Source organism: Myxine glutinosa, chromosome 13 (genome assembly GCF_964187855.1).
Source record: "Myxine glutinosa chromosome 13, kmMyxGlut1.1, whole genome shotgun sequence".
NCBI lineage: Eukaryota > Metazoa > Chordata > Myxini > Myxiniformes > Myxinidae > Myxine > Myxine glutinosa.
Window position 1 is genome coordinate 16,361,848 of NC_136273.1, and position 25,741 is coordinate 16,387,588.

Here is a 25,741-nt window from a genome sequence, read left to right on the forward strand (position 1 = left end):
TTTTGTTCTGTCGAAAGAGAATTACAGAGGTAAGAGATTATGATTTAAAAAACGAAAATCAAGCGACAGGTAATATGATGACGGCTTGAAACGCGATTTTGGTCGCAAACAGCGTTTCCTCACAACGGATCGTTATCTGATTGGATGAGATGGATTTGAATTTCATACATACAGTTCCGGGTTTTTTCACGCCAGTTCCCTGATTGTTTTGTTGAACTTGCTATTCCATGGATTCTAATATTCTATTGATGATGTAAGTTTTTTTTGTTCATCTATTCTCAGAGTGTTTTCATAATATGAGACATCATGGCAAAGTGCTTCGATAGTAAGTAACGAAATGATTAATATACATTTTGTAGTTTATGAATCTGTTGAAGCGCGGTGCTACGCGCGCTTACTTGTACAATAAGAAGGAAGCGGACAACGCGGTAAGTTTAAGTGTCTTTATTAAAAGAGTTCACTGTAGCACTGGCGCGCTCCGGGGTCCGGGCTGCGCGCCCGGTGTATATCCCGAGGCCACGCCTACCCCTCGGGCGTGGCCGCCTCCCACTTGGTGTGTGCAATGATGTCATCGCGCCAGTGAGCTTTCGTGTCCGCCACACACGCCCCCCCAGAATTCCCGCGCACCTGGAGGGCCAGTTTGCGGGGCAAACGGATGACCCGGCCGAAGCGCCCTCTGGCGACCGGCGGCGTCCGGGGTGCAGGGATTACAGCTGGGATGCCTCCGGCTGCACCCGGGATGGGTGCAGGACTGGGGGGCGGCGTGCCGGCGGTACTGGGCGGCGCCGGGGGTCCGCCCGCAGGGGGCGGCCCTGGCGCGGGGGCCGAGCCACCGGCGGTGGGTGGTCCACGTCGAGGTGGGCTGGCTTGAGGCGATCCACCGAGACGCGGTCGGGAATACCGCCAATGTCCAAGGTGAAGTGCTTCGCCCCGGTCTCCAGCACGCGGAAAGGCCCGTCGTACGGGGGCCGCAGTGGTGTCCAGTGGGCGTCGTGCCGGACGAAGACGTACTCCGCGGTGCGAAGCTCCGGGGCAACGTGCGTAGGCGGGTGCCCGTGGTGCGCCGTCGGCACCGGGGCGAACCTCCGGGCTGTCTCCTGCAGCGCGGAGCGCTCCTGCACCGCGGACCATGGCGCCGTGGGGTCAGGGAGGAACTTGCCCGGCACCCGCAGCGGTTGTCCGAAGACCAACTCCGCCGCGGATGCGCGCAGGTCGTCCTTGGGTGCCGTCCGGAGGCCCAGCAGGACCCAGGGGAGCCTGTCAACCCAGCCGCCATCGCGGAGGGTGGCCCTGGAGCGCGGCCTTCAACGAGCGGTGGAACCGCTCGCACAGGCCATTGGCCTGGGGGTGGTAGGCCGTGGTTCGGTGCAGCTGGACCCCGAGCCCCCGCGCAACCGCCCCCCAGAGCTCCGAGGTGAACTGGGGGCCGCGGTCGGACGAGATGTCCGAGGGGGCGCCGAACCGGGCGACCCAGGTGGCGATGAACGCCTGTGCGACGTCCGCCGCCGTCGTCGCCGCCAAAGGCACGGCCTCCGGCCACCGGGTTGTGCGGTCCACCATGGTCAGGACATGGGTGAAAACCCGCGAGGGGGGCAGAGGTCCCACCAGGTCCACGTGTACGTGGTCGAACCTTCGTTCCGGCACCGTGAACGGGGCCAATGGGGCCTGGGTGTGCCGGTGCACCTTCGCGCCCTGGCACGCGAGGCACGTCCTGGTCCAGCCGCGGACGGCCTTCCGGAGGCCATGCCAGACAAATTTGTCGGCGACCAACCTCTGGGAGGCCTTCGTGCCCGGGTGGGACAGGCTGTGGATGGCATCAAAAAGCTGGCGCTGCCGGCACGATGGGGCGAGGCCGCCCGAGGGAGACGTCGCACAAGAGGGCCGTGCCCGCGCCGTCGAATGGCACCTCGGTGACGCGGAGGCCCGTGACAGCGGTCCACAAGGCCTGGACGCCGGGGTCGGCGGCCTGGTCCGCCGCCATCCGGGCATAGTCGATGCCAAGGTGGACTGCGTGGGCGACGGACCAGGAAAGGCAATCCGCCACCAGGTTGTCCTTCCCCGCGACGTGCCGGATGTCCGTTGTATATTTGGACATGGCCGAGAGGTGACGCTGCTGCCGGGCCGACCACGGCTCGGCGACCTTGCCCATCGCCAAGACCAGTGGGTTGTGGTCGACGAAGGCCGTGAACGCACGGCCCTCGAGCAGATGGCGGAAGTGCCTGACCGCCAGGTGAAGCCCGAGCAACTCGCGGTCGAAGGTACTATCGCTGCGTTTGGGCAGGCGAAGCTGCCGGCTGAAGAACGCCAGCGGTTGCCAAGCTCCACGCACCCATTGCTCGTGCACCGCGCCCACCGCGTAGTCCGAGGCGTCGGTGGTGAGGGCGATCGGTGCATCGGGCGCCGGGTGCGCGAGCATGGTGGTTTTGGCCAAGGTGAGCTTGGCGCCGACGAACGCCGCGTCCATCTGCTCGGTCCAGGTAACGTCACCTTTGCCAGGCTTCCCCCGGAGGGCCTCATGCAAGGGGCGCAGGAGCTGGGCGATGCGGGGCAGGAACCGATGGTAAAGGTTCACCATGCCCAGGAACTCCTGGAGCCCCTTGATCGTGCGGGGGCGCGGAAACCCCTTCACCGCCTCCACCTTGGCCGGTAGGGGGACGGCCCCGTGCCTGGTGACGCGGTGCCCCAAAAAGTCGATGTTTGCGACGCCGAACCGGCACTTGGCGGGGTTCACGATGAGGCCATGCTGGCCCAGACGTTCGAAGAGCATGCGGAGATGGTGAAGGTGCTCTTCGCGGGACGCGCTGGCGACGAGGATGTCATCCAGGTAGACGTAGACAAAATCCAAGTCGCGCAAGACGCTGTCCATTAGTCGCTGGAACGCCTGAGCCGCATTCTTCAAACCGAAGGGCATCCGAAGAAATTCGAAAAGCCCGAACGGCGTGATGACCGCCGTCTTCGGGATGTCCTCCAGCCTGACGGGGACCTGATGGTAGCCGCGTATGAGGTCCACCTTCAAAAAGAAGGACATGCCCGCCAACTGGGTGGAGAAGTCCTGGATGTGGGGGACGGGGTAGCGGTCGGGGGTGGTGGCGTCGTTGAGGTGCCGGTAGTCCCCGCACGGTCGCCATCCCCCGCCGGGCTTTGGCACGATGTGAAGCGGCGACGCCCAAACCCTCTCGGAGCGCCGCACGATGCCGAGCCGCTCCAGCGTAGCGTACGCCGCTTTAGCTACGGCGAGCTTCGTCGGCTCGAGGCGGCATGCCCGGGCGTAGACCGGTGGCCCGGCGGTGGGGATGTGGTGTTCCACCCCGTGCTTGACGGCCCCCGCCGAGATGGTGGGCCGCGTGAGGGCCGGGAAACCCGCGAGGAGGTGGGTGAATTCGTTCGCTGCCGGAAGCGTACAGATGAACCTGGCCGGAACCGAACCGCTCAGCAAGCCGCTCGGCGAGCCGCTCGATGAGCCGCTCCGGGAGCTGCTCAACGAGGCGGGCAGCGTGCACGCGAGCGAGCTGAACGTCTCAGCCTGGACAAGCCTTCTGTGCTTTACGTCGACCAACAGGCCATTGGCACAGAGGAAGTCCGCGCCAAGCAGTGCCATAGGCACGTCGGCAGTGACGAACGACCACCGGAAAACCTGCCCTCCGAACCGCAGAGAAAGGCAGCATTTTCCGTATGTGCGAATGGACGTACCGTTGGCGGCAAGCAGTGCGGGGCCCTGGCCCGCGGACTGCTTGTCGGACGTACCAGCGGGAACGACACTCACCTGCGCTCCCGTGTCGCACAGGTAACGGCACCCGGATAAGGTGTCCGTGATGAACAGTAGGCTGTTTGCACGGCCGGCGCTCAGTGCCACTACCGAGGGCCGGCCCGGGCGTTTCCCGACCTGCCAAATGAGCACGGCGGGCAACATTGCCGAGCCTTGTGGCCGAACTGGGCGTGGAAAAAACACCAGGTTTGCGGCGAAGGCGGCGGAGGCCGCGGTTTCCTCCGCGGCGCTGGGCGGGGCATGGCGGCGGACACGAAATGCGCATCCGCCTAGAGATCCACGAGGTGTGGTGCATCAGCATCAGGGTCAGCATCAGCATCAGCCCCGATCGCCGCGACGGCCGCGCCAAAACTCGCCTGGGTGTCCAAAGCCGCGAAGAACCTGTCGGCCTCTGCAGCGAGAGCCCGGGGTGCCGTCATCGCAGAACCGGCCAACGCGAGGCGGACTCGTGCCGGCAGCTGGCGTCAAAACAACGCCCGGAATAGAGCGTCCGGTGTTTCGTCGCCCAACAACGACAGCATCTGGTCCATGCGGACCGACGGTCGCGTGTCACCGAGCTCGGGGAGGTCCAGGAGGCGGTCGGCCCGAGCGTCCACCGTGAGGCCGAACGTGGCGAGGAGGAGACGCTTGATCGCCTCTTATCTGCCGTCGGCCGGTGTGTTCCTCAGGACCGACACGACGCGGCCGGCCGTGCCGGGCCCGAGGGAGGCGACCACGTGGCAGTACCTGGTCTCGTCCACCGTGATGCCTCAAAGTCGGAACTGGGCTTCCGCCTGCAGGAACCATACTTCAGCTTGCGTCTCCCAGAACTCGGGGAGTTTGATCGTAACTGCGTTGTTTGCCATTGCGATGGCGTATTCGGTCGGTCAGCGACGGCTGATCCAACGTCGGAGGGTCACCAAATGAAGCGCGGTGCTACGCGCGCTTACTTGTACAATAAGAAGGAAGCGGACAACGCGGTAAGTTTAAGTGTCTTTATTAAAAGAGTTCACTGTAGCACTGGCGCGCTCCGGGCTGTGCGCCCGGTGTATATCCCGAGGCCACGCCTACCCCTTGGGCGTGGCCGCCGCCCACTTGGTGCGTGGAATGATGTCCTGTGGTATCTGTCCATCTGTTTGTCTGTCTCCCATTTATGGCAGCTGCTTCCCGTGCTGCATTTGTAAAGTTGAACATTCACTTTTGAAATAACAGGAGAACAGGCATGAGTAATGTTGATGGCAAATTATATTTCACAATCAGGATATTTTGCCCTCTTTTTAGACAAATTGAACCTCCACCGCCGGATGTTGCACCACCATTTTGTGGTGGGCGGTTTAAGTAGCTTAGAGCTTCGGCTCCGACTGAAATATAAAGTGCAACACAATTAATCCTTTTAAAATCCATGAAATATTTATATTCACAGGTGTCGAACTGAGGACCAGGCACGTTAATATATTGAATTGAACGATGGAGACTACAGCATGTGCGAATGGAAGAAAAAGGCACGAAATGCGAGTGAAACGTACGAGGCCGAACATCCTTCGACGCCCGAGCACCACTCGAGTGGAAAGTCGAACCGCTTTGTCCAGCAACCAATCACGGTTCCAGACAACACCTGGTGCTGCTTCTGGGGCACGTGGTTCGCACGTTCAGAGGAGTTGTGATTTATTTTGTTGACCAGAAATTTGATAATGGTTCACAAATCGGAATTAATGAATTCATCATTGCAGCCAGTCTGAAATTTTAGTATGATGCGATTTGTAAATTCAAATCCGTATTATTTGTTATGTTTGTAAATGTGGAGGATAGGGGGTCTTTCTTTTTTCCCCACTCGCTTTTATAAGTTATCACCCCTTACTCCTTTAATTTATATCCCCGTTGTTCCCAAACTCTTCTCCTTTTTCATGTCGTCACTTCTCGGTTTTTATTTTCGGTTTACCCACAACTCCTTGCTTCAATAATGAATAGATAGCCAATAAGGGCAAGATACAAACAAGGCCCCAATATTGTGGCTTCCAAGCTCCAAATGTCTTTATTCTTTTCCCAATAAATAATTAATTAATGCATTTGTGCATTACTAAAAATAAAATAAACAATGGATATTGATGGAGGTTCCAATATGTTCTTTATAATATCATATTTTAGATGTTTAAATGATCTGTTATTTTCAGATTACAATTTTGCTCATTATTGGTGTTGGGCTAGTGTTGGGCTAGTTACCCTGGTGTTGGGCTTGTGGCTAGGGTGTCAGCTTAGGATCCTAGGATCCTGGGTTCAAATCCCGGTCGATCGCTGAATTAACCCCAGGGGGGTTGACTCAGCCTGTCATTCCTTCCGAGGTCGGCTAATTGAGTACCAGTTCACTGGTAATTCCCTGTTTGTCGTTAAAGGCGGCAAAAAGGGTTGGCGTCAGGAAGGGCATCCGGCCGTAAAACATTGCTTCAAAAAGGGGACGGAAAAACAACAACAACCACGGTTCCCGAAAAAGGCCAATCCCCGCTTGCGGTGAAAAAATGGCCTCTAAAGGTGGTTATTGGCCCAGTTGAGCCATTAGGATTTTGCATCCTCGGCCGGCGTCTCTGCTTTGGGTTGATTCTTCAACTGAAACAACAGGCATTTTAAGGCCATTTTCCCTGCAAGAGCGGGGGTTAGCCTTGCGGTCCCCATGACGATGTTCTCTATTTTGCCCTATTTTCTGCATCTCCCCTTGTTAACCCCCTTGCCCGCATTTCTTCTTCGACCATCTTTAGCCAAGTCTTTCTCGGTCTTCCCCGTCCTCTACTTCCTTCTACATTAATTCCCATCACTCTTTTCAACCAGTCACTTTCATCCTTCCTCAACACATGACCAAACCATCTCAACCTGTTTCTCTTCACAGCATCCATCACAGGCTCTATTCCCATCATCTTTCGCAATTCATCATTTGTCTTCCTCTCTCTCAACGATACTCCACACATCCACCGAACCATTCGCATTTCCACCCTTTCCAGCCTTCGTTGCTGCTCTACGTTCATTACCCATGTCTCACTCCCATAAATCATAACGCTTCTCACACATGCAGCATACACCTTTCCCTTCAGCTTCAATGACACTCCCCTCCTCATCAGCACGCCACTCAGTTCCCAAAACTTCTTCCATGCACATCTCACTCGAGCAACCGTTGCCGAGTCTGATCCACCTTCTCCATTCAGCATGTCTCCAAGGGAACAAAATGTTTTCACACCTTCCAGCTTCACGCCATCTCCAAGATCCAACTCAACATTTCCTCCATCTGCAGCTCCCTCTGTGCACACCTTACACTTGAATGTAGCTGCCACACTGGTTAATGACCCTCTCAAACCACTACATTTTTGATGAACCCACTCAGCGCACATTGTACATTGAATGGAATTCACTCCGACACCCTTCCTGCACACAGCACACGGCCACTTCCCAGTTCTTTCCACCTCACCACATGCTTTACCACTTGCCATCACCTTCGTTTTCCCGATATTCACCTTCAGACCTTTTGTCTCCATACATTCCTTGCACTTGTTCATCTTCTCCTTCAGTCCATCCATACTTTCTGCAATCAACACCAGATCATCTGCATACAACAACTCCCACGGTAAACCCTCCTTTACGTTCTGAGCCAGCACCTCCATGACAGCTACAAATAGTAGTGGACTGAGTACCGACCCCTGATGCACTCCTAGCTTCACCTCAAACTCACCACTGTTCCCGCCCTTCGTCCTTACAGCTGTGCGTGCTCTTTTGTACATTGCCATCACTACTCTGGTCAACCATTCCTCCACTCCTAACTTCCTCAATGCCCATGTCAGGACTTCACGTGGAACCATATCGAATGCTTTCTCCAGATCAACAAACCCAAGAAACAACTTCTTCCTCTTCTCCATGTACTTCTCCTGCAACTGCCTCACAATAAAAAGCGCGTCTGTCGTTCCTCTTCCTGTCATAAATCCAAACTGCATTTCGTCAATCTTTACTTTCTTCCTTATCCTCCTCTCCAACACCCTTTCCAATACCTTCATTCCATGCTCCAATAACTTTATCGCTCGATACGAGCCACAGTCCAGAGGGTCACCTTTCCCCTTGTATAGAGGGACGAGGGTACTCAGTTCCCAATCCACTGGAATGCGGCCTTCTTTCACCACCAGATTGCAGATCTCTGTCATTCTCTTCACACCACAATTTCCCGCTGCCTTCAACATATCTCCCACAACTCCCGTCGGCCCTCCCGCTTTTCTACTCTTCATTGCTTTTATCGCTTCCTCAACTTCCTCCTCGGTTATCTTCTCTGCCGGTCCTAAAACTTGGTTACTCTCTATGTTGCCATCCCATTCATTCTCTGCATTCAACAGTATTTTCATATATCTCTTCCATCTTCCTTTAATTCCATCTGGGTCCACAACGATTTGTCCCACTTCATCCTTCAAGCAACTCACCCCCATCACATCACACCTCTCTTTCGCTATCTGCTTTGCAATCCTGAATACCGCTCTCTGACCCTCTTCCGAATCCAAGCGTTCTCCGAACATTTTCCTACATGCCTCCTCTGCCTTTGCTACCTCTTTCTTTGCAGCCTTCTTGGCTGCCTTATAACTTTCATGCTCTGCTTTTTCTGCCCCCATACCCTTCGCCTTCGGCCACTCCTTGAACTTCTTCCTCTTCTCGTGAATCTTCTTTCCAACTTCATCATCCCACCACCATGTTTCCGAGTGCCTCGGTGGTCCTTTTGTCCATCCACATACCTCACCAACAGCTCCCAACACACTATCTTTCATTGACATCCAACCACTTTCAAGCTCAACCACATCATCCTCCACCATACTCAGCCTCTCTTTTAATGCCTCCCTCACTGTCACCTCTTTCAACCTCCACACCTTCATTCTCGGTTGGTACTTCACCCGCCGAGCTCTCCTCGCACCTTTCACCCTTATGTAGCAGACAACCAAGTGGTGCTGTTAAACAGCCTCCTCTCCTGGGATCACCTTTGTGTCCCGGAGGTGCCACCTATCTCGCCTACGCACCAGCAGGTAGTCAACGGTTGTCGTCGACCCACCTGACGTGTATGTAACAAGCTTATTATCCTCTTTCTGGAACTGAGTATTACAAATCGACAAATGAGCTCCATCAGCAAACTTCAAAATCCTTTCACCTTCTCCATTTCTCACACCATATCCGTAACCCCCATGAACTCCCTCAAAACCGTCCATACTCCTTCCCACATGTCCATTTAGGTCTCCTCCTACCACAACAACTTCCTCATCTTTCACGTTTTCCATCAGCTTCTCTATAGCACACCAGAACTTGTCCTTCTCTTCATCACTCCGACCAACCTGCGGAGCATATCCCGAGATGATGTTCACCAAGAGCTTTCCAATCATCATTTTCACCATCATCAACCTTTCACTCACTCTAGTCACACTCACCACACTGTCTACAAACTCCTCAGAAAACAGGACACCAACACCATTCACGCCCTCCGGGCACCCTTGCCACACAAACTTGTATTTCTGTCCCTGCCTACCCTTCACCATTCTCACACCACTTCCCTTCCATCTCGTCTCCTGCACACAACATATGTCCACTCTTCTTCTGACCAATACTTCCACCACTTCTCCTGATCTCCCTGTCATTGTCCCTACATTCCATGTCCCAAAGCTCAGAAACCGATCTCCACATCGGGCATCAGACGTTTCGTCGTCATAAATGGAAGATTTCCACCCTTGCTTCGATCGGGTTCCCCCACCTTGAGTTTTTACGAGAGGGAGTGGGGTCCCCCACGGGGTACTTCGGGCTGTACCCTGCCCATATGTAGTCGTAATTGTCGTGGTTCTCTTTTTGAGGCAATGTTTTTATGGCCGGATGCCCTTCCTGACGCCAACCCTTTTAGTCGCCTCTTACGACACGCAGGGATACGGTGTACCTATTCTAAACCGGGGTACACACCGGGGGAACCTTCAAATGAAAATTGTACATTAATAATATAAAAATGTAATAATTGCAATTGGAAATTTACTTTTGTCACTGTGTCCACATTTTGTCCTAAATTGAACTGCTGATACTCTGAGATTACTTTGATTGTATATTTTTGTTTTCCTTCCTTTCTGTAGTCTCTTTCCTGGCAGCAAACAGTCGCTCCCCTTGATGAGAGTTTCACGTGTATCAGTTGGCTGAGACAATGCCGAGCTCCCAAACTGCCCTTGGCTCTTGCCAAAGGGGAAGCTGGGGGAAATGGGGAAGCGACGAGTGACCACAGATCCACCAAGGCCACGGGTGATGGAGATGTTGGTAGAACCTGTGGAACCATTGGTCATAAGGACCAGAAAACTTGTGACTTGGACTGCAAGGTAAGGGATGGTGTGAGAAGGGTGGGGAAGGTTTTGTTTCCATGGGCTTTTGTTAGTTTATTCCTGCGGTGATTTTATGATTATCTCCGCCACAGAAGGTCATTTCACATTGAATAAATTAAACAGATAAAAATAACCAGACAGACAGCCAAACAGACAGGGGTGAAAACATAATCTCGGTCCACCTTAGGTGACGGAGGTAAAAATTTATAAACTCTCATATCGGATCCAGATCTTTACCAAAATCTATTCAATTCGTCCGTCGCAGACACCCAACTTGTCCGCTGAGTTTCGTCCGAATCCGTCCATAGCTTTTTGAGATATCGTGTGATACAGTATATCGTTTTTGGCCCTATCTCTCGATGATGAAGAATTATTTAAAAATTCTAGTATCCGGATCTGGAAAAATTTCGTCCTTGTCACCACCATGTTCTGTCCGAATCCGTCCCTAACTTTTCAAGATATCCTGCTCACAGACAAATAGACAAACAGATAGGGGTAAAAACACAAAGTCCACATTCGGTGACGGAGGTAAAAATGGATGTTTTTGGAGAATTCTCATCATTCCTCCCACACTCCCTTACTTACCATTCTTTCTCCTCTCTTTTCATCTAACCCTTCTTTTGTCAAATTGAGGGATAACTGTTACTAATGGGTTTATCTTCATTAGATGCCCTTGGTGGACTGTTTTTCTATCAATTCTGCATACTTTTACTGGCAGGGCAATAAGGGCACACAATATATTCTTGTTGGTGGTCTACAACTACAGTATCTGCTTCAATTGAACGTGCTGCAATGTTGCATATCTCCCTTGTTGCTCATCACCCTGGTGTATGGAAAAGCAACTGCCAGCATGTGGTGTTTGATGAGGTTTGATAATGCATTGTAGCGGTTACCGGAAGCATGACACAATTACCGTGCACCGGCCGATGACGCAACCGGCGAGCGGTCACGTGTCCGGACTCACCAGGGCGTGTCCAGACTTGCCCTTCTCGGGCGAACACGTGACTTACCTATTTTGCATACCACGCCACACCTGAGAGGCGTGGCTTTTGTGTGTTCAGTTGGCGTTATGAATTGCCGCCCGTTCGAGGGGCGGATTCAGTGTGCTTTTGAGTTCTTTGGTTTTGAGCTAAATAAATAGCTCGGTGAAACTTCGTTCCTGTGTCGTCCATTTTGTCTGGCTTTATCATGCGAGCACAGCTCCCACAATTGGTGACCCCTTTCTACGAACACGGCGATGGAGTCAGCTGTAGCTTTGAAGCTCCCGGGCTTTTGGGAATCTCACGCGGCCGTTTGGTTTGCTCAAGCCGATTCTCAATTCGCCCTGCGGAACATCACGGAGGACACGACGCGCTACCACCATGTGGTCTCTGCGCTCACCGCCTCCTCCGCTGCCCGGGTTCTGAGCTTCCTCCAGCACCCGCCAAACGCCGACAAATATGGCGCGCTCAAAGGTCTACTCCTCGGTGCGTTTGGACTCACGGAGACCGAACGCGCACGACAACTACGACACCTCCCGGAGCTCGGCGAGGCCCGTCCATCTGAAAGCATGGACCACATGCTTGCTCTTCTCGGTGACCACAGCCCGGACTTCCTCTCCCGCGAGCTATTCCTCCAGCGGCTACCCGGGCAGGTACGGTTAGCTTTGGCTAATTCGCCCATCACGGAATGTGATGTGTCCCTCGCGCCCTGGCCAAGGAGGCCGATAAATTTTTCTCGGCCAGGCGACACGTCGGAGCGGCCGCCTGGGACCCTGGGCCGACCGAGGCAACGCCCGCGCCACGACCGGCGCCTCTACCGGCCGAGTCCGCGCCACTGACGGCTGCGGCCGCCGCGACGCCCCGTCGACCGAACCCGACGCGACCGCCGGAGCCTCCACCAGAGCGGACCATGTGCTATTACCACGCCAGGTTCGGGCAGAAGGCCAGAACGTGCCGCCAACCGTGCACTTTCGGCGGGTCGGGAAACGACCAGGCCGGCACTCGCTGCCTGCCATGAGCGTCGGCCATTCAGGCAGCCTTCTGTTTATCACGGACACGGAGTCCGGGCGGCGTTTTTTGTTTGACACCGGCGCTCAGCTGAGCGCGATACCTGCCTCGGTGGAGGACAAACAGGCCGCGCTATGCGGCCCCGCCTTGGTCGCCGCAAACGGCTCCTCCATCCGCACCTTCGGTTCGCGCAGCGTCGCATTCTGCTTTGGGGGCCAGCGCTTCAGGTGGGACTTCATCACGGCGAACGTGCCTATGGCCTTGCTGGGTGCAGATTTTCTTTGTGCACATGGGCTTTTGGTCGACGTCAAACGGCGTTGGCTCATCAATGCGGAGACCTTCAGCTCGCTCGCTTGCTCATTGAGTGGCTCCGCTCCGACCAAGCTAGCCTGCGCACTCCCGGCCGTGGACGATTTCACCCGCCTACTCGCCGAGTTTCCCGCCCTCACGCAGCCGACGTTTTCGGCCGTCGCCGTCAAGCATGGCGTCGAACACCACATCCCGACCACAGGTCCACCGGTCTACGCCAGGGCTCGCCGCCTCGACCCGGCCAAACTCGCTGTGGCGAAGGCGGAATTCGACGCGCTGGAGCGATTGGGCATTGTGTGGCGCTCAAATAGCGCGTGGGCCTCGCCCCTGCACATCGTGCCCAAACCGGGTGGCGGATGGCGACCATGCGGCGATTACCGCCGCCTCAACGATGCCACCACCCCCGACCGGTACCCGATACCACACATACAGGACTTTTCCGCCCGTTTGGCGGGGCGGGTGATCTTCTCCAAGGTCAACCTTATTCGGGGCTACCACCAGGTACCTGTCCAGCCGGCCGACGTTCCGAAGACGGCTGTAATTACACCTTTTGGCCTCTTCGAGTTCCTCCGAATGCCGTTCGGCCTTAAGAACGCGGTCCAGGCCTTCCAGCGGCTGATGGACAGTGTGCTACGCGATCTCACCTTTCTGTTCGTCTACCTGGATGACATTCTCATCGCCAGCACTTCCCGGGCGGACCACCTCGTCCACCTGCACATGCTTTTCGAGCGCCTCGGCCAGCACGGCCTCATCATCAACCCAGCGAAATGCCAGTTTGGCGTAACGGCCGTCGACTTCCTGGGGCACCGCATCACGAAGCGCGGGGCCATCCCGCTGCCTACCAAGGTGGAGGCAGTCACAAGTTCCCGCGCCCCCGCTCCATCAAGGCCCTACAGGAATTTTTGGGGATGGTAAATTTTTACCACCGGTTCGTGCCTCGTGCCGCCCAACTCGTGCGCCCCCTGTACGAAGCCCTCCGGGGCAAGCCGGCCAAGCACGACGTCGCCTGGACCACAGAGATGGACGCAGCGTTCACAGGCGCTAAGCTGGCCCTCGCCAACGCGACCATGCTGGCGCACCCGGCGCTCGACGCACCCATCGCCCTCACCACGGACGCTTCCGACTACGCGGTGGGCGCCGTGCATGAACAGTGGGTGAACGGAGCTTGGCAACCGCTGGCCTTCTTCAGCCGACAGCTTCGCCCTAACGAGCGCAAGTATAGCGCTTTCGACCGTGAGCTCCTCGGCCTTTACCTGGCCGTTCGCCACTTCTGCCATCTTTTGGAGGGCCGCCCGTTCACGGCGTTTGTGGACCACAACCCCCTGGTCTTTGCCATGGCCAAGGTTACGGAGCCGTGGTCGGCCCGCCAGCAGCGCCACCTCTCCGCCGTGTCCGAATTTACAACGGACATCCAGCACGTTGCGGGCAAGGACAACGCTGTGGCCGATTGCCTCTCCCGGTCCGGCGCGAACGCCGTCCACCTGGGTGTGGACTTCGCCCGCATGGCGGCCGACCAGACCGCCGATCCCACGGTGCAAGCCCTCCGGACAGTGGACACAGGCCTGCGGTTGGCCGACGTCCCCTTCGAGGACACAGGTACAGTTCTCCTGTGTGACGTTTCCCTGGGCCAACCTCGCCCCATCGTGCCCACCGGATGGCAGTGGCACATTTTTGACGCCCTTCACGGCCTTTCCCACCCGGGCCGGAAGGCATCACAGAAGCTCGTGGCAGTAAAGTTCGTCTGGCACGGGCTCCGCAAGGACGTCCGCGACTGGGCCAATGCCTGTGTCGCCTGCCAGCACGCGAAGGTCCACCGGCACACCCAGGCCCCGTTGGCACCATTCGACGTGCCTGCGCGATGCTTCGACCACGTCAATGTGGACCTGGTGGGACCCCTTCCCTACTCGTGGGGTTTCACCCACCTCCTCACGATGGTGGACAGGACCACCAGGTGGCCGGAGGCCGTCCCGCTGGCATCAACAACATCCGCCGACGTGGCGCAGGCCTTCATTGGCACTTGGATTGCCCGTTTCGGCGCGCCCTCGGACATCTCCTCCGACAGAGGCCCGCAATTCACCTCCGAGCTTTGGGGCGCGGTCGCCCAGGCCTTGGGGGTCAAGCTACACCGCACCACGGCCTACCACCCCCAAGCCAACGACTTATGCGAGCGGTTCCACCGCTCGATGAAGGTCGCTCTCAGGGCCAGCCTCCAGGACGACGGTTGGGCCGACAGGCTCCTGTGGGTCCTATTGGGCCTCCGAACGGCCCCTAAAGAGGACCTCCAGGCTTCCACCGCCGAGCTGGTCTACGGCCAGCCACTGCGCGTGCCGGGCGAATTCATCCCTGACGCCACTGGCCCCTGGTCCGCGGCTCGCCAACGCTCGGTCCCCCAGGAGGCCGCCAGGAGATTTGCCCCCGTGCCCACGTCCCACCACGGCTGCCCCCAACCCCACGTCCCCCCAGCACTTCGCACTGCGGAGTATGTTTTTATCCGGCACGACACACACCGGGGACCGCTCCGGCCGCCGTACGATGGACCTTTCCGGGTCCTGCAGAGGGACGACAAGTCATTCATCGTCGACATCAGCGGCAAGCCGGACCGCATTTCCATGGACCGCCTCAAGCCGGCCCATTTGGACCTCGACCAACCTCCACAGTTGGCCCTTCCTCCACGACGGGGCCGTCCCCCGTCAACCAAGCCCCCCGCCCGACCATCCACCGCCACGCCGCCGACCACCCCCACACGAATCGCCAGGGGTCGTTTCCGCCGAGTCATCAGGACCCCCCTCAAACTGACCCTCCCGGTGCAGGTTAATTCTGGGGGGGGGGGGGCGCATGTAGCGGTTACCGGAAACATGACACAATTACCGTGCACCGGCCGATGACGCAACCGGCGAACGGTCACGTGTTCGGACTCACCAGGGCGTGTCCAGACTTGCCCTTCTCGGGCGAACACGTGACTTACCTATTTTGCATACCACGCCCCGCCTGAGAGGCGTGGCTTTTGTGTGTTCAGTTGGCGTTATAAATTGCCGCCCGTTCGAGGGGCGGATTCAGTGTGCTTTTGAGTTCTTTGGTTTTGAGCTAAATAAATAGCTCGGTGAAACTTCGTTCCTGTGTCGTCCATTTTGCCTGGCTTTATCGTGCGAGCACAGCTCCCACAGCATCCCATTTTTGTCCACGTAGCAACAATGTGTATGGTTTTGTCACAAGAACCTTTGTCTGGCAGTTATATACAGGAATAGGTACCTGACATCATAGTGTGATGCACATCCAGGTAACACAATGTTTTGCAAAGCGACATGGAAAGCAAACATCGAACAAAAGATGTCTGTCTGCCGTTTAGCCAGTCTTTGACAGACGCAGGATCCCTTGAGTTGCAATAAAACTATGCCAGCCCATTTGTCACAAAGGCCGCACAGATGTTCCTGCATAAGGGAAATGTAAAAAAACCAAAAAATTCAAATTTAATAAAAACTGAGAATTACTAGATCTTCAAAAGATATATACGTATATATTTTTTGAGGATCTAGTAATTCTCAGTTATTATTCGAATATATATGAATGCGAATGAATGCGAAAGATGATGGGAATAGAGCCTGTGATTGATGCTGTGAAGAGGAACAGGTTGAGATGGTTTGGTCATGTGTTGAGGAAGGATGAAAGTGACTGGTTGAGAAGAGTGATGGAGATGAATGTAGAAGGGGGAAGACCGAGAAAGACTTGGCTAAAGATGGTGGGAAAAAAAATGCGGGCAAGGGGGTTAACAAGGAGAGATGCAGAAAATAGGGCAAGATGGAGAAGATTGTCATGGGGACCGCAAGGCTAACCCCCGCTCTAGCAGGGAAAATGGCCTTAAAATGCATGTTGTTGTTGTTGTTGTTGTTGTTGTTGTTGTTTGTATATACAGTCCCGTGAAAAAGTAAGTCCACCCCATGTAAAGTTTTGACTTTTTCAACATATTTCAACATACAGCTATTTGATCTTCATTTCAACAATATTGATAGATAAAGGTGATATAATATAACAAATATCATGAAACATTTACATTTTGTTGTCCATTGTATCTATCTATAATTCCATTAATCTCTGTGTGTATGTGTGTATGTGTGTTTGTATGTGTGTATGTGTGTATGTGTGTATGTTTGTCTGTGACCGCTGTTTCTCGACAACTACCGGTCCGATATACTTGAAACTTGCCAGGTATATTGCTGGGGACCCGAGGATGTGCCTTTTCAAGGTTTGAAATTAATCGGACAAGTACTTACCGAGCTATGGCGATTTAGCCGTTCGCCGTTCGCTTTGGCGTTGCGAATGGACCAAACCATTGCATGTAAATAGAGGGGGGGGTTCTGTGGTCGTTGCGAATGGACCAAACCATTCATGTAAATAGAGGGGGGGGGGGGTTCTGTGGTCGTTACTGCCACGTGGTTTCAAAGTTTTTTTTTTGTTGTTGTTGTTTGCACGCATGTTTTTTTGCACCCACGTACGGGCACGCCCTAGGATGTTTACACACACACACCCCTACACAAATTTTTTTTTTTTTTTTTTTTTGGCAAGGAACGGGCACCCACGTACGGGCACGTCCTAGCTTATATATAGTACGGGCATGCCCTAGTAATTTAAATAAACATAAATGCAAATTTCACATGTGGAAAAAGTAAGTACACCCCTACATTTATCACTACTTCAAATACCTAAAATTAGAATCAGGTGCACCAGCTCAGGTTAAATGATTAGAACATCGTTAGAGAGGATCTTGGAGGAACCTGTCTTGTTTAAACCTCAGACATTTAGTTTGGTTTGCTCTTTGTTGTTGAAGTGTGCCCGTCACGATGCCTAGATCAAAAGAGCTCTCTGAGGCCTTCAGAAAGAAGGTTATAGATACCCACGAGTCTGGGAAGGGATTTAAAAAGATCTCCAAACAATTTGAAATCAATCATTCGACTGTTCGGAAGATCATCTACAAGTGGAGAAGATTCCAAACAACTGCCAATTTGTTCAGGCCAGGTTGCCCCAGCAAGTTCAGCCCGAGAGCAGACCGCAAGATGCTGAAAGAAGTCTCGAAGAACCCCAGAATGTCATCACGGGACCTACAGGTAGCTCTTGCCAATGTTGATGTCAAAGTGCACGAGTCTACCATTAGAAAGAGGCTGCACAAATTTGATCTACATGGGAGGTGTGCCAGGAGGAAACCTTTGCCGTTCAGAAAGAACATCAGGGCAAGACTAACGTTTGCCAATGAACACCGACGCAAAGACCAGCACTTCTGGAACAATGTGCTCTAGACAGATGAGTCAAAGGTAGAGATATTTGGCCACAGAACCAGAAGACATGTTTGGTGAAAACCAAAGACAGCATTTGACCACAAGAACCTGATACCAACTGTAAAGCATGGTGGTGGAAATATTATGGTTTGGGGCAGCTTTACTGCATCAGGGCCTGAGCAACTCACCATCATATAATCCACTATGAATTCTTCATTGTACCAGAGGGTGCTTGAGGATAATGTGAGGCCATCTGTCAGAAAGGTGAAGCTCAACCGAAGGTGGACCTTGCAACATGACAATGACCCTAAACATACCAGTAAATCCACCAAGGAATGGCTGAAAAGAAAGAAATGGAGGGTTCTGGAATGGCCAAGTCAAAGCCTGGATTTAAATCCCATCGAGATGTTGTGGGGGGATTTGAAACGAGCTCTGCATGCAAGAAACCCCTCAAACATCGCACAGCTGAAAGAATTCTGCAAGGAGGAGTGGGCAAAAATTTCTCCCAGTCAATGTCAGAGACTGGTAGACAGTTATAAGAAACGCCTACTTGAGGTTGTTTCTGCCAAAGGGGGCAATGCCACCTATTTGAGCTAAGGGTGTACTTACTTTTTCCACATGTGAAATTTGCATTTATGTTTATTTAAATTATACAATGGACTACAAAATGTAAATGTTTCATGATATTTGTTATATTATATCACCTTTATCTGTCAATGTTGTTGAAATGAAGATCAAATAGCTGCATGTTGAAATATGTTGAAAAAGTCAAAACTTTACATGGGGTGTACTTACTTTTTCACGTGACTGTATATATACCTACTATATATAATATAGTACAAAAGATATATAATACAAAATATATGCACTGTATATAATATAGTGAAGCGCGGTGCTACGCGCGCTTGCTTGCACAACAAGAAGGAAGCGGACAACGCGGTGAGTTTAAGAGTCTTTATTAAAAGAGCTCACTGTAGCACTGGCGCGCTCCGGGCTGCGCACCCGGTGTATATGCTGAGGCCACGCCTACCCCTAGGGCGTGGCCGCCGCCCACTTGGTGCGCGGAATGATGTCACCACGCCGGTGGGCTTTCGTGTCCGCCACACGCGCCCCCCCAGAATTCCCGCGCACCTGGAGGGCCAGTTTGCGGGGCAAACGGATGACCCGGCCGAAGCGCTCTCTGGCGAACGGCGGCGTCCGGGGTGCAGGAATGCCAGCTGGGATGCCCCCGGCTGTACCCGGGATGGGTGCCGGACCGGGGGGCGGCGTGCCGGCGGTGCTGGGTGGTGCCGGGGGTCCGCCCACCGGGGGGCGGCCCCGACACGGGGGCCGAGCCACCGGCGGTGGGTGGTCCACGTCGAGGTGGGCCGGCTTGAGTCGATCCACCGAGACGCGGTCGGGAGTACCGCCGATGTCCAAGGTGAAGTATTTCACCCCGGTCTCCAGCACGCGGAAAGGCCCGTCGTACGGGGGCCGCAGTGGTGTCCGGTGGGCGTCGTGCTGGACGAAGACATACTCCGCGGTGCGAAGCTCCGGGGCGACGTGCGTGGGTGGGTGCCCGTGGTGCGCCGTCGGCACCGGGGCGAACCTCCGGGCGGTCTCCTGCAGCGCAGAGCGCTCCTGCGCCGCGGACCAAGGTGCCGTGGGGTCGGGGAGGAACTCGCCCGGCACCCGCAGCGGTTGTCCAAAGACCAACTCCGCCGCGGATGCGCGCAGGTCCTCCTTGGGTGCCGTCCGGAGGCCCAGCAGGACCCAGGGAGTCTGTCGACCCAGCCGCCGTCGCGGAGGGTGGCCCGGAGCGCGGCCTTCAACGAGCGGTGGAACCGCCCGCACAGGCTGTTGGCCTGGGGGTGGTAGGCCGTGGTTCGGTGCAGCTGGACCCCGAGCCCCAGCGCGACCGCGGCCCAGAGCTCCGAGGTGAACTGGGGGCCGCGGTCGGACGAGATGTCCGAGGGGGCGCCGAACCGGGCGACCCAGGTGGCGATGAACGCCTGCGCGACGTCTGCCGCCGTCGTCGCCACCAAAGGCACGGCCTCCGGCCACCGAGTGGTGCGGTCCACCATGGTAAGGACATGGGTGAAACCCCGCAAGGGGGGCAGAGGTCCCACCAGGTCCACGTGCACGTGGTCGAACCTACGTGCCGGCACCGTAAACGGGGCCAATGGGGCCTGGGTATGCCGGTGCACCTTCGCGCGCTGGCACGCGAGGCACGTCCTGGTCCAGCCGCGGACGGCCTTCCGGAGGCCATGCCAGACAAACTTGTCGGCGACCAACCTCTGGGAGGCCTTCGTGCCCGGGTGGGACAGGCCGTGGATGGCGTCAAAAACCTGGCGCTGCCAGCCTGCGGGCACGATGGGGTGAGGCCGCCCGAGGGAGACGTCGCAAACGAGGGCCGTGCCAGCACCGTCGAAGGGCACCTCGGTGACGCGGAGGCCCGTGATGGCGGTCCGCAGGGCCTGGACCCCGGGGTCGGCGACCTGGTCCGCCGCCATCCGGGCATAGTCGATGCCAAGGTGGACTGCGTGGGCGACGGCCCGGGAAAGGCAATCGGCCACCGTGTTGTCCTTTCCCGCAACGTGCCGGATGTCCGTCGTGTACTCGGACACGGCCGCGAGGTGACGCTGTTGCCGGGCCGACCACGGCTCGACGACCTTGCCCATCGCGAAAACCAGCGGCTTGTGGTCGACGAAGGCCGTGAATGCACGGCCCTCGAGCAGATGGCGGAAGTGCCTGACCGTCAGGTGAAGCCCAAGCAACTCGCGGTCGAAGGTACTGTAACGGCGTTCGGGCGGGCGAAGCTGCCGGCTGAAGAACGCCAGCGGTTGCCAGGCACCACACACCCATTGCTCGTACACCGCGCCCACCGCGTAGTCAGAGGTGAGGGCGATCGGTGCATCGGGCGCCGGGTGCGCGAGCATGGTGGCGTTGGCCAAGGCGAGCTTCGCGACCGAGAACGCCGCATCCATCTGCTCGGTCCAGGTAACGTCACCTTTGCCCGGCTTCCCTCGAAGGGCCTCGTGTAAGGGGCGCAGGAGCTGGGCGATGCGGGGCAGGAACCGATGGTAAAAGTTTACCATGCCCAGGAACTCCTGGAGCCCCTTGATCGTGCGGGGGCGCGGAAACCCCTTCACCGCCTCCACCTTGGCCGGTAGGGGGACGGCCCCGTGCCTGGTGATGCGGTGCCCCAAAAGGTCGATGCCGGTGACGCCGAATCGGCACTTGGCGGGGTTCACGATGAGGCCGTGCTGGCCCAGGCGTTCGAAGAGTGTGCGGAGGTGATGAAGGTGCTCTTCGCGGGACGCGCTGGCGACGAGGATGTCGTCCAGGTAGACGTACAAAAAATCCAAGCCGCGCAAGACGCTGTCCATTAGGCGCTGGAACGCCTGAGCCGCATTTTTCAAACTGAAGGGCATCCGAAGAAATTCGAAAAGCCCGAATGGCGTGATGACAGCCGTCTTCGGGATGTCCTCCAGCCTGACAGGGACCTGATGGTAGCCGCGTACGAGGTCCACCTTTGAAAAGTAGGACATCCCCGCCAACTGGGCGGAGAAGTCCTGGATGTGCGGGACGGGGTAGCGGTCGGGGGTGGTGGCGTCGTTGAGGCGCCGGTAGTCCCCGCACGGTCGCCATCCCCCGCCGGGCTTGGGCACGATGTGGAGCGGGGACGCCCACGCGCTCTCGGAGCGCCGCACGATGCCGAGCCGCTCCAGCGTAGCGAACGCTGCTTTAGCTACGGCGAGCTTCGTCGGCTCGAGGCGGCGTGCCCGTGCGTAGACCGGTGGCCCGGCGGTGGGGATGTGGTGTTCCACCCCATGATTGACGGCCCACGCCGAGAAAGTGGGCCGCGTGAGGGCCGGGAAACCCGCGAGGAGGCGGGTGAATTCGTCCGCTGCCGGAAGCGTACAGATGAACCTGGCCGGAACTGAACCGCTCAGCAAGCCGCTCGGCGAGCCGCTCGATGAGCCGCTCTGTGAGCTGCTCAACGAGCCGGGCAGCGCGCACGCGAGCGAGCTGAACGTCTCAGCCTGGACAAGCCTTCTGCACTTTGCATCCACCAGTAATCCATTAGCACATAAGAAGTCCACGCCGACTCGTCGGCCGTAACGAATGACCAACGGAAAACCTGCCCTCTGAACCGCAGAGAGAGACAGCGTTTTCTGTACGTGCGTTTCGACGTACCATTGGCCGCAAGCAGCGCGGGACCTCGGCCCGTGGTTTGCTTGTCGGACGTACCGGCAGGAACGACACTCACCTGCGCTCCCGTGTCGCACAGGTAACGGCGCCCGGACAAGGTGTCCGTTATGTACAGGAGGCTGTTTGAATTGCCGATGCTCAAAGCCGCCACTGAGCGTCGGCTCGCCCGTTTCCCGACCTGCCGAATGAGCACGGCGGGCGACACTGCCGAGCCTCATGGCCGAACTTGGCATGGAAGAAACACCAGGTGGGTGGCTGCGGCGGCGGAGGCCGCGGTTTTCTTCGCGGTGGCAGCGGTGGTGGGTGGGGCGTGGCGGCGGACACGAAATGCGCATCAGCCTCGAGATCCACGAGGTGTGGTGCATCAGCATTATCATCAGCCCCGATAGCCGCGACGGCCGCGCCAAAACTCGCCTGGGTGTCCAAAGCCGCGAAGAACCTGTCGGCCTCTGCAGCGAAAGCCCCGGGTTCCATCGTTGCAGAACCGGCCAACGCGAGGCGGACTCGTCCCGGCAGCTGGCGTTGAAACAATGCCCGGAATAGAGCGCCCGGGGTTTCGTCGCCCAACAACGACAGCATATGGTCCATGCGGACCGACGGTCACGTGTCACCGAGCTCGGGGAGGTCCAGGAGGCGGTCGGCCCGAGCGTCCACTGTGAGCCCGAACATGGCGAGGAGGAGACGCTTGATCGCCTCGTACCTGCCATCGGCCGGTGGGTTCCTCAGGACCGACACGACGCGGCCGGCCGTGCCGGGCCCGAGGGAAGCGACCACGTGGCAGTACCTGGTCTCGTCCACCGTGATGCCTCGAAGTCGGAACTGGGCTTCTGCCTGCAGGAACCAGACTTCGGCTTGCGTCTCCCAGAACTCGGGGAGTTTCATTTGGACCGCGTTGTTTGCCATTGCGATGGTGTATTCGGGTGGTCAGCGACGGCTGACCAGAACGTCGGAGGGTCACCAAATGAAGCGCGGTGCTACGCGCGCTTGCTTGCACAACAAGAAGGAAGCGGACAACGCGGTGAGTTTAAGAGTCTTTATTAAAAGAGCTCACTGTAGCACTGGTGCGCTCCGGGCTGCGCGCCCGGTGTATATCCTGAGGCCACGCCTACCCCTCGGGCGTGGCCGCCGCCCACTTGGTGCGCGGAATGATGTCACCACACCGGTGGGCTTTCGTGTCAGCCACAATAGTACAAAAGATATATAATACAAAATATATATATACTGTATAAAATATAGTACAAAAGATATATAATACAAAATATTCTATAATATATATGATATTATATACAAAATATTTTTTAAAGTCCTGGTTGTTCCAAACTTCTTCCATTTAAGAATTATGGAGGCCATTGTGCTCTTGGGAACCTTCAATACAACACCAACAACAGGCATTTTAAAGGCCATTTGCCCTGCAAGAGCGGGGGTTAGCCCTGCGGTCCCCATGACAATCTTCTCCATTTTGCCCTATTTTCTGCATCTCCCCTTGTTAACCCCCTTGCCCGCATTTCTTCTTCGACCATCTTTAGCCAAGTCTTTCTCGGTCTTCCCCGTCCTCTACTTCCTTCCACATTCATTTCCATCACTCTTCTCAACCAGTCACTTTAGTCCTTCCTCAACATGTGACCAAACCATCTCAAACTGTTTCTCTTCACAGCATCCATCACAGGCTCTATTCCCATCATCTTTCGCAATTCATCATTTGTATTCCTCTCTCTCAACGATACTCCACACATCCACCGAACCATTCGCATTTCCACCCTTTCCAGCCTTCGTTGCTGCTCTACGTTCATTACCCATGTCTCGCTCCCATAAATCATAACACTTCTCACACATGCAGCATACACCTTTCCCTTCAGCTTCAATGACACTCGCCTCCTCGTCAGCACGCCACTCAGTTCCCGAAACTTCTTCCATGCACATCTCACTCTAGCAACCGTTGCCGAGTCTGATCCACCTTCTCCATTCAGCATGTCTCCTAGGTAACAAAATGTTTTCACACCTTCCAGCTTCACGCCATCTCCAAGATCCAACTCAACATTTCCTCCATCTGCAGCTCCCTCTGTGCACACCTTACACTTGAATGTAGCTGCCACACTGGTTAATGACCCTCTCAAACCACTACATTTTTGATGAACCCACTCAGCGCACATTGTACATTGAATTGAGTTCACTCCGACACCCTTCCTGCACAAAGCACATGACCACTTCCCAGTTCTTTCCACCTCACCACATGCTTTACCACTTGCCATCACCTTTGTTTTTCCGAGATTCACCTTCAGAGCTTTAGTCTCCATACATTCCTTCCACTTGTTCATCTTCTCCTTCAGTCCATCCATACTTTCTGCAACCAACACCAGATCATCTGCATACAACAACTCCCACGGTAAACCCTCCTTTTCGTTCCGAGCCAGCACCTCCATCACAGCTACAAATAGTAGTGGACTTAGTACAGACCCCTGATGCACTCCCACCTTCACCTCAAACTCACCACTGTTCCCGTCCTTCGTCCTTACAGCTGTGCGCGCTCTTTTGTACATTGCCATCACTACTCTGATCAACCATTCCTCCACTCCTAACTTCCTCAATGCCCATGTCACTACTTCATGTGGAACCCTATCGAATGCTTTCTCCAGATCAACAAACCCAAGAAACAACTTCTTCCTCTTCTCCATGTACTTCTCCTGCAACTGCCTCACAATAAAAAGCGCGTCTGTCATTCCTCTTCCTGGCATAAATCCAAACTGCATTTTGTCAATCTTCACTTTCTTCCTTATCCTCCTCTCCAACACCCTTTCCAATACCTTCATTCCATGCTCCAATAACTTTATCGCTCAATACGAGCCGCAGTCCAGAGGGTCACCTTTCCCCTTGTATAGAGGGACGAGGGTACTCAGTTCCCAAGCCACTGGAATGCGGCCTTCTTTCACCACCAGATTGCAGATCTCTGTCATTCTCTTCACACCCCAATTTCCCGCTGCCTTCAACATATCTCCCACAACACCCGTCAGCCCTCCCGCTTTTCTACTCTTCATTGCTTTAATCGCTTCCTCAACTTCCTTCTCGGTTATCTTCTCTGCCGGTCCTAAAACTGGGTTACTCTCTATGTTGCCATCCCATTCATTCTCTGCAATCAACAGTATTTCCATATATCTCTTCCATCTTCCTTTAATTCCATCCTTCAGTCCTTGGGAACCTTCAATGCAGTTGAGATTTTTTTTTGTGGGCTTCCCCAGATCTGTGCCTCGACACAATCCTGTCTCTGAGCTCTGCAGGCAGATCCTTCGACCTCATGGCTTGGTTTTGCTCTGATATGCATTGTCAGCTGTGAGACCTTATATAGACAGGTGTGTGCCTTTCCAAATCATGTCCAATCAATTGAATTTACCACAGGTGGACTCTAATCAAGGTGTAGAAACATCTCAAAGATGATCAAGAGAAATGGGAGGCACCTGAGTTAAATTTTAAGTGTCATAGTAAAGCGCGGCGTTACGCGCGCTGCTTGTGAGCAAGGAGGAAGCGGACAAGCGGTAACATATAAACGTCTTTATTGTAAGACTACACTGTAACACTGTACCGCTCCGGGCTGGGCGCCCGGTGTATCCCATGAGGCCACGCCTACCCCTCGGACGTGGCCACCGCCCACTTGGTGCGTGGAATGATGTCACCACGCCAGTGGGCTTTTGTGTCCGCCACACGCGCCCCCCCAGAATTCCCGCGCACCTGGAGGGCCAGTTTGCGGGGCAGACGAATGACCCGGCCGAAGCGCCCCCTGGCGATCGGCGGCGTCCGGGGTGCAGGGATGCCAGGTGGGATGCCCCTGGCTGCTCCTGGGATGGGTGCAGGACCGGGGGGCGGCGTGGCGGCGGGGCTGGGCGGTGCCGG

General features: G+C 55.5%; 1 protein-coding gene across 2 annotated transcripts in view; it reads left to right on the plus strand.

The window, feature by feature from the left end:
* The first annotated feature begins 104 nt into the window (after nt 1-104).
* LOC137438632 (uncharacterized) overlaps nt 105-25,741 on the plus strand; it is a 44,027-nt gene continuing 18,390 nt past the window's right edge. The window contains exons 1-3 of one of the 2 annotated variants that reach the window (XM_068133853.2): nt 105-253; nt 5,169-5,377; nt 9,862-10,098. In XM_068133853.2, the coding sequence (XP_067989954.2) occupies nt 5,213-5,377; nt 9,862-10,098 (402 nt within the window). In that variant the 5' untranslated portion in view covers nt 105-253; nt 5,169-5,212. The remainder of the gene's footprint in view (nt 254-5,168; nt 5,378-9,861; nt 10,099-25,741) is intronic. The other variant, XM_068133854.2, reaches the window with a different exon arrangement.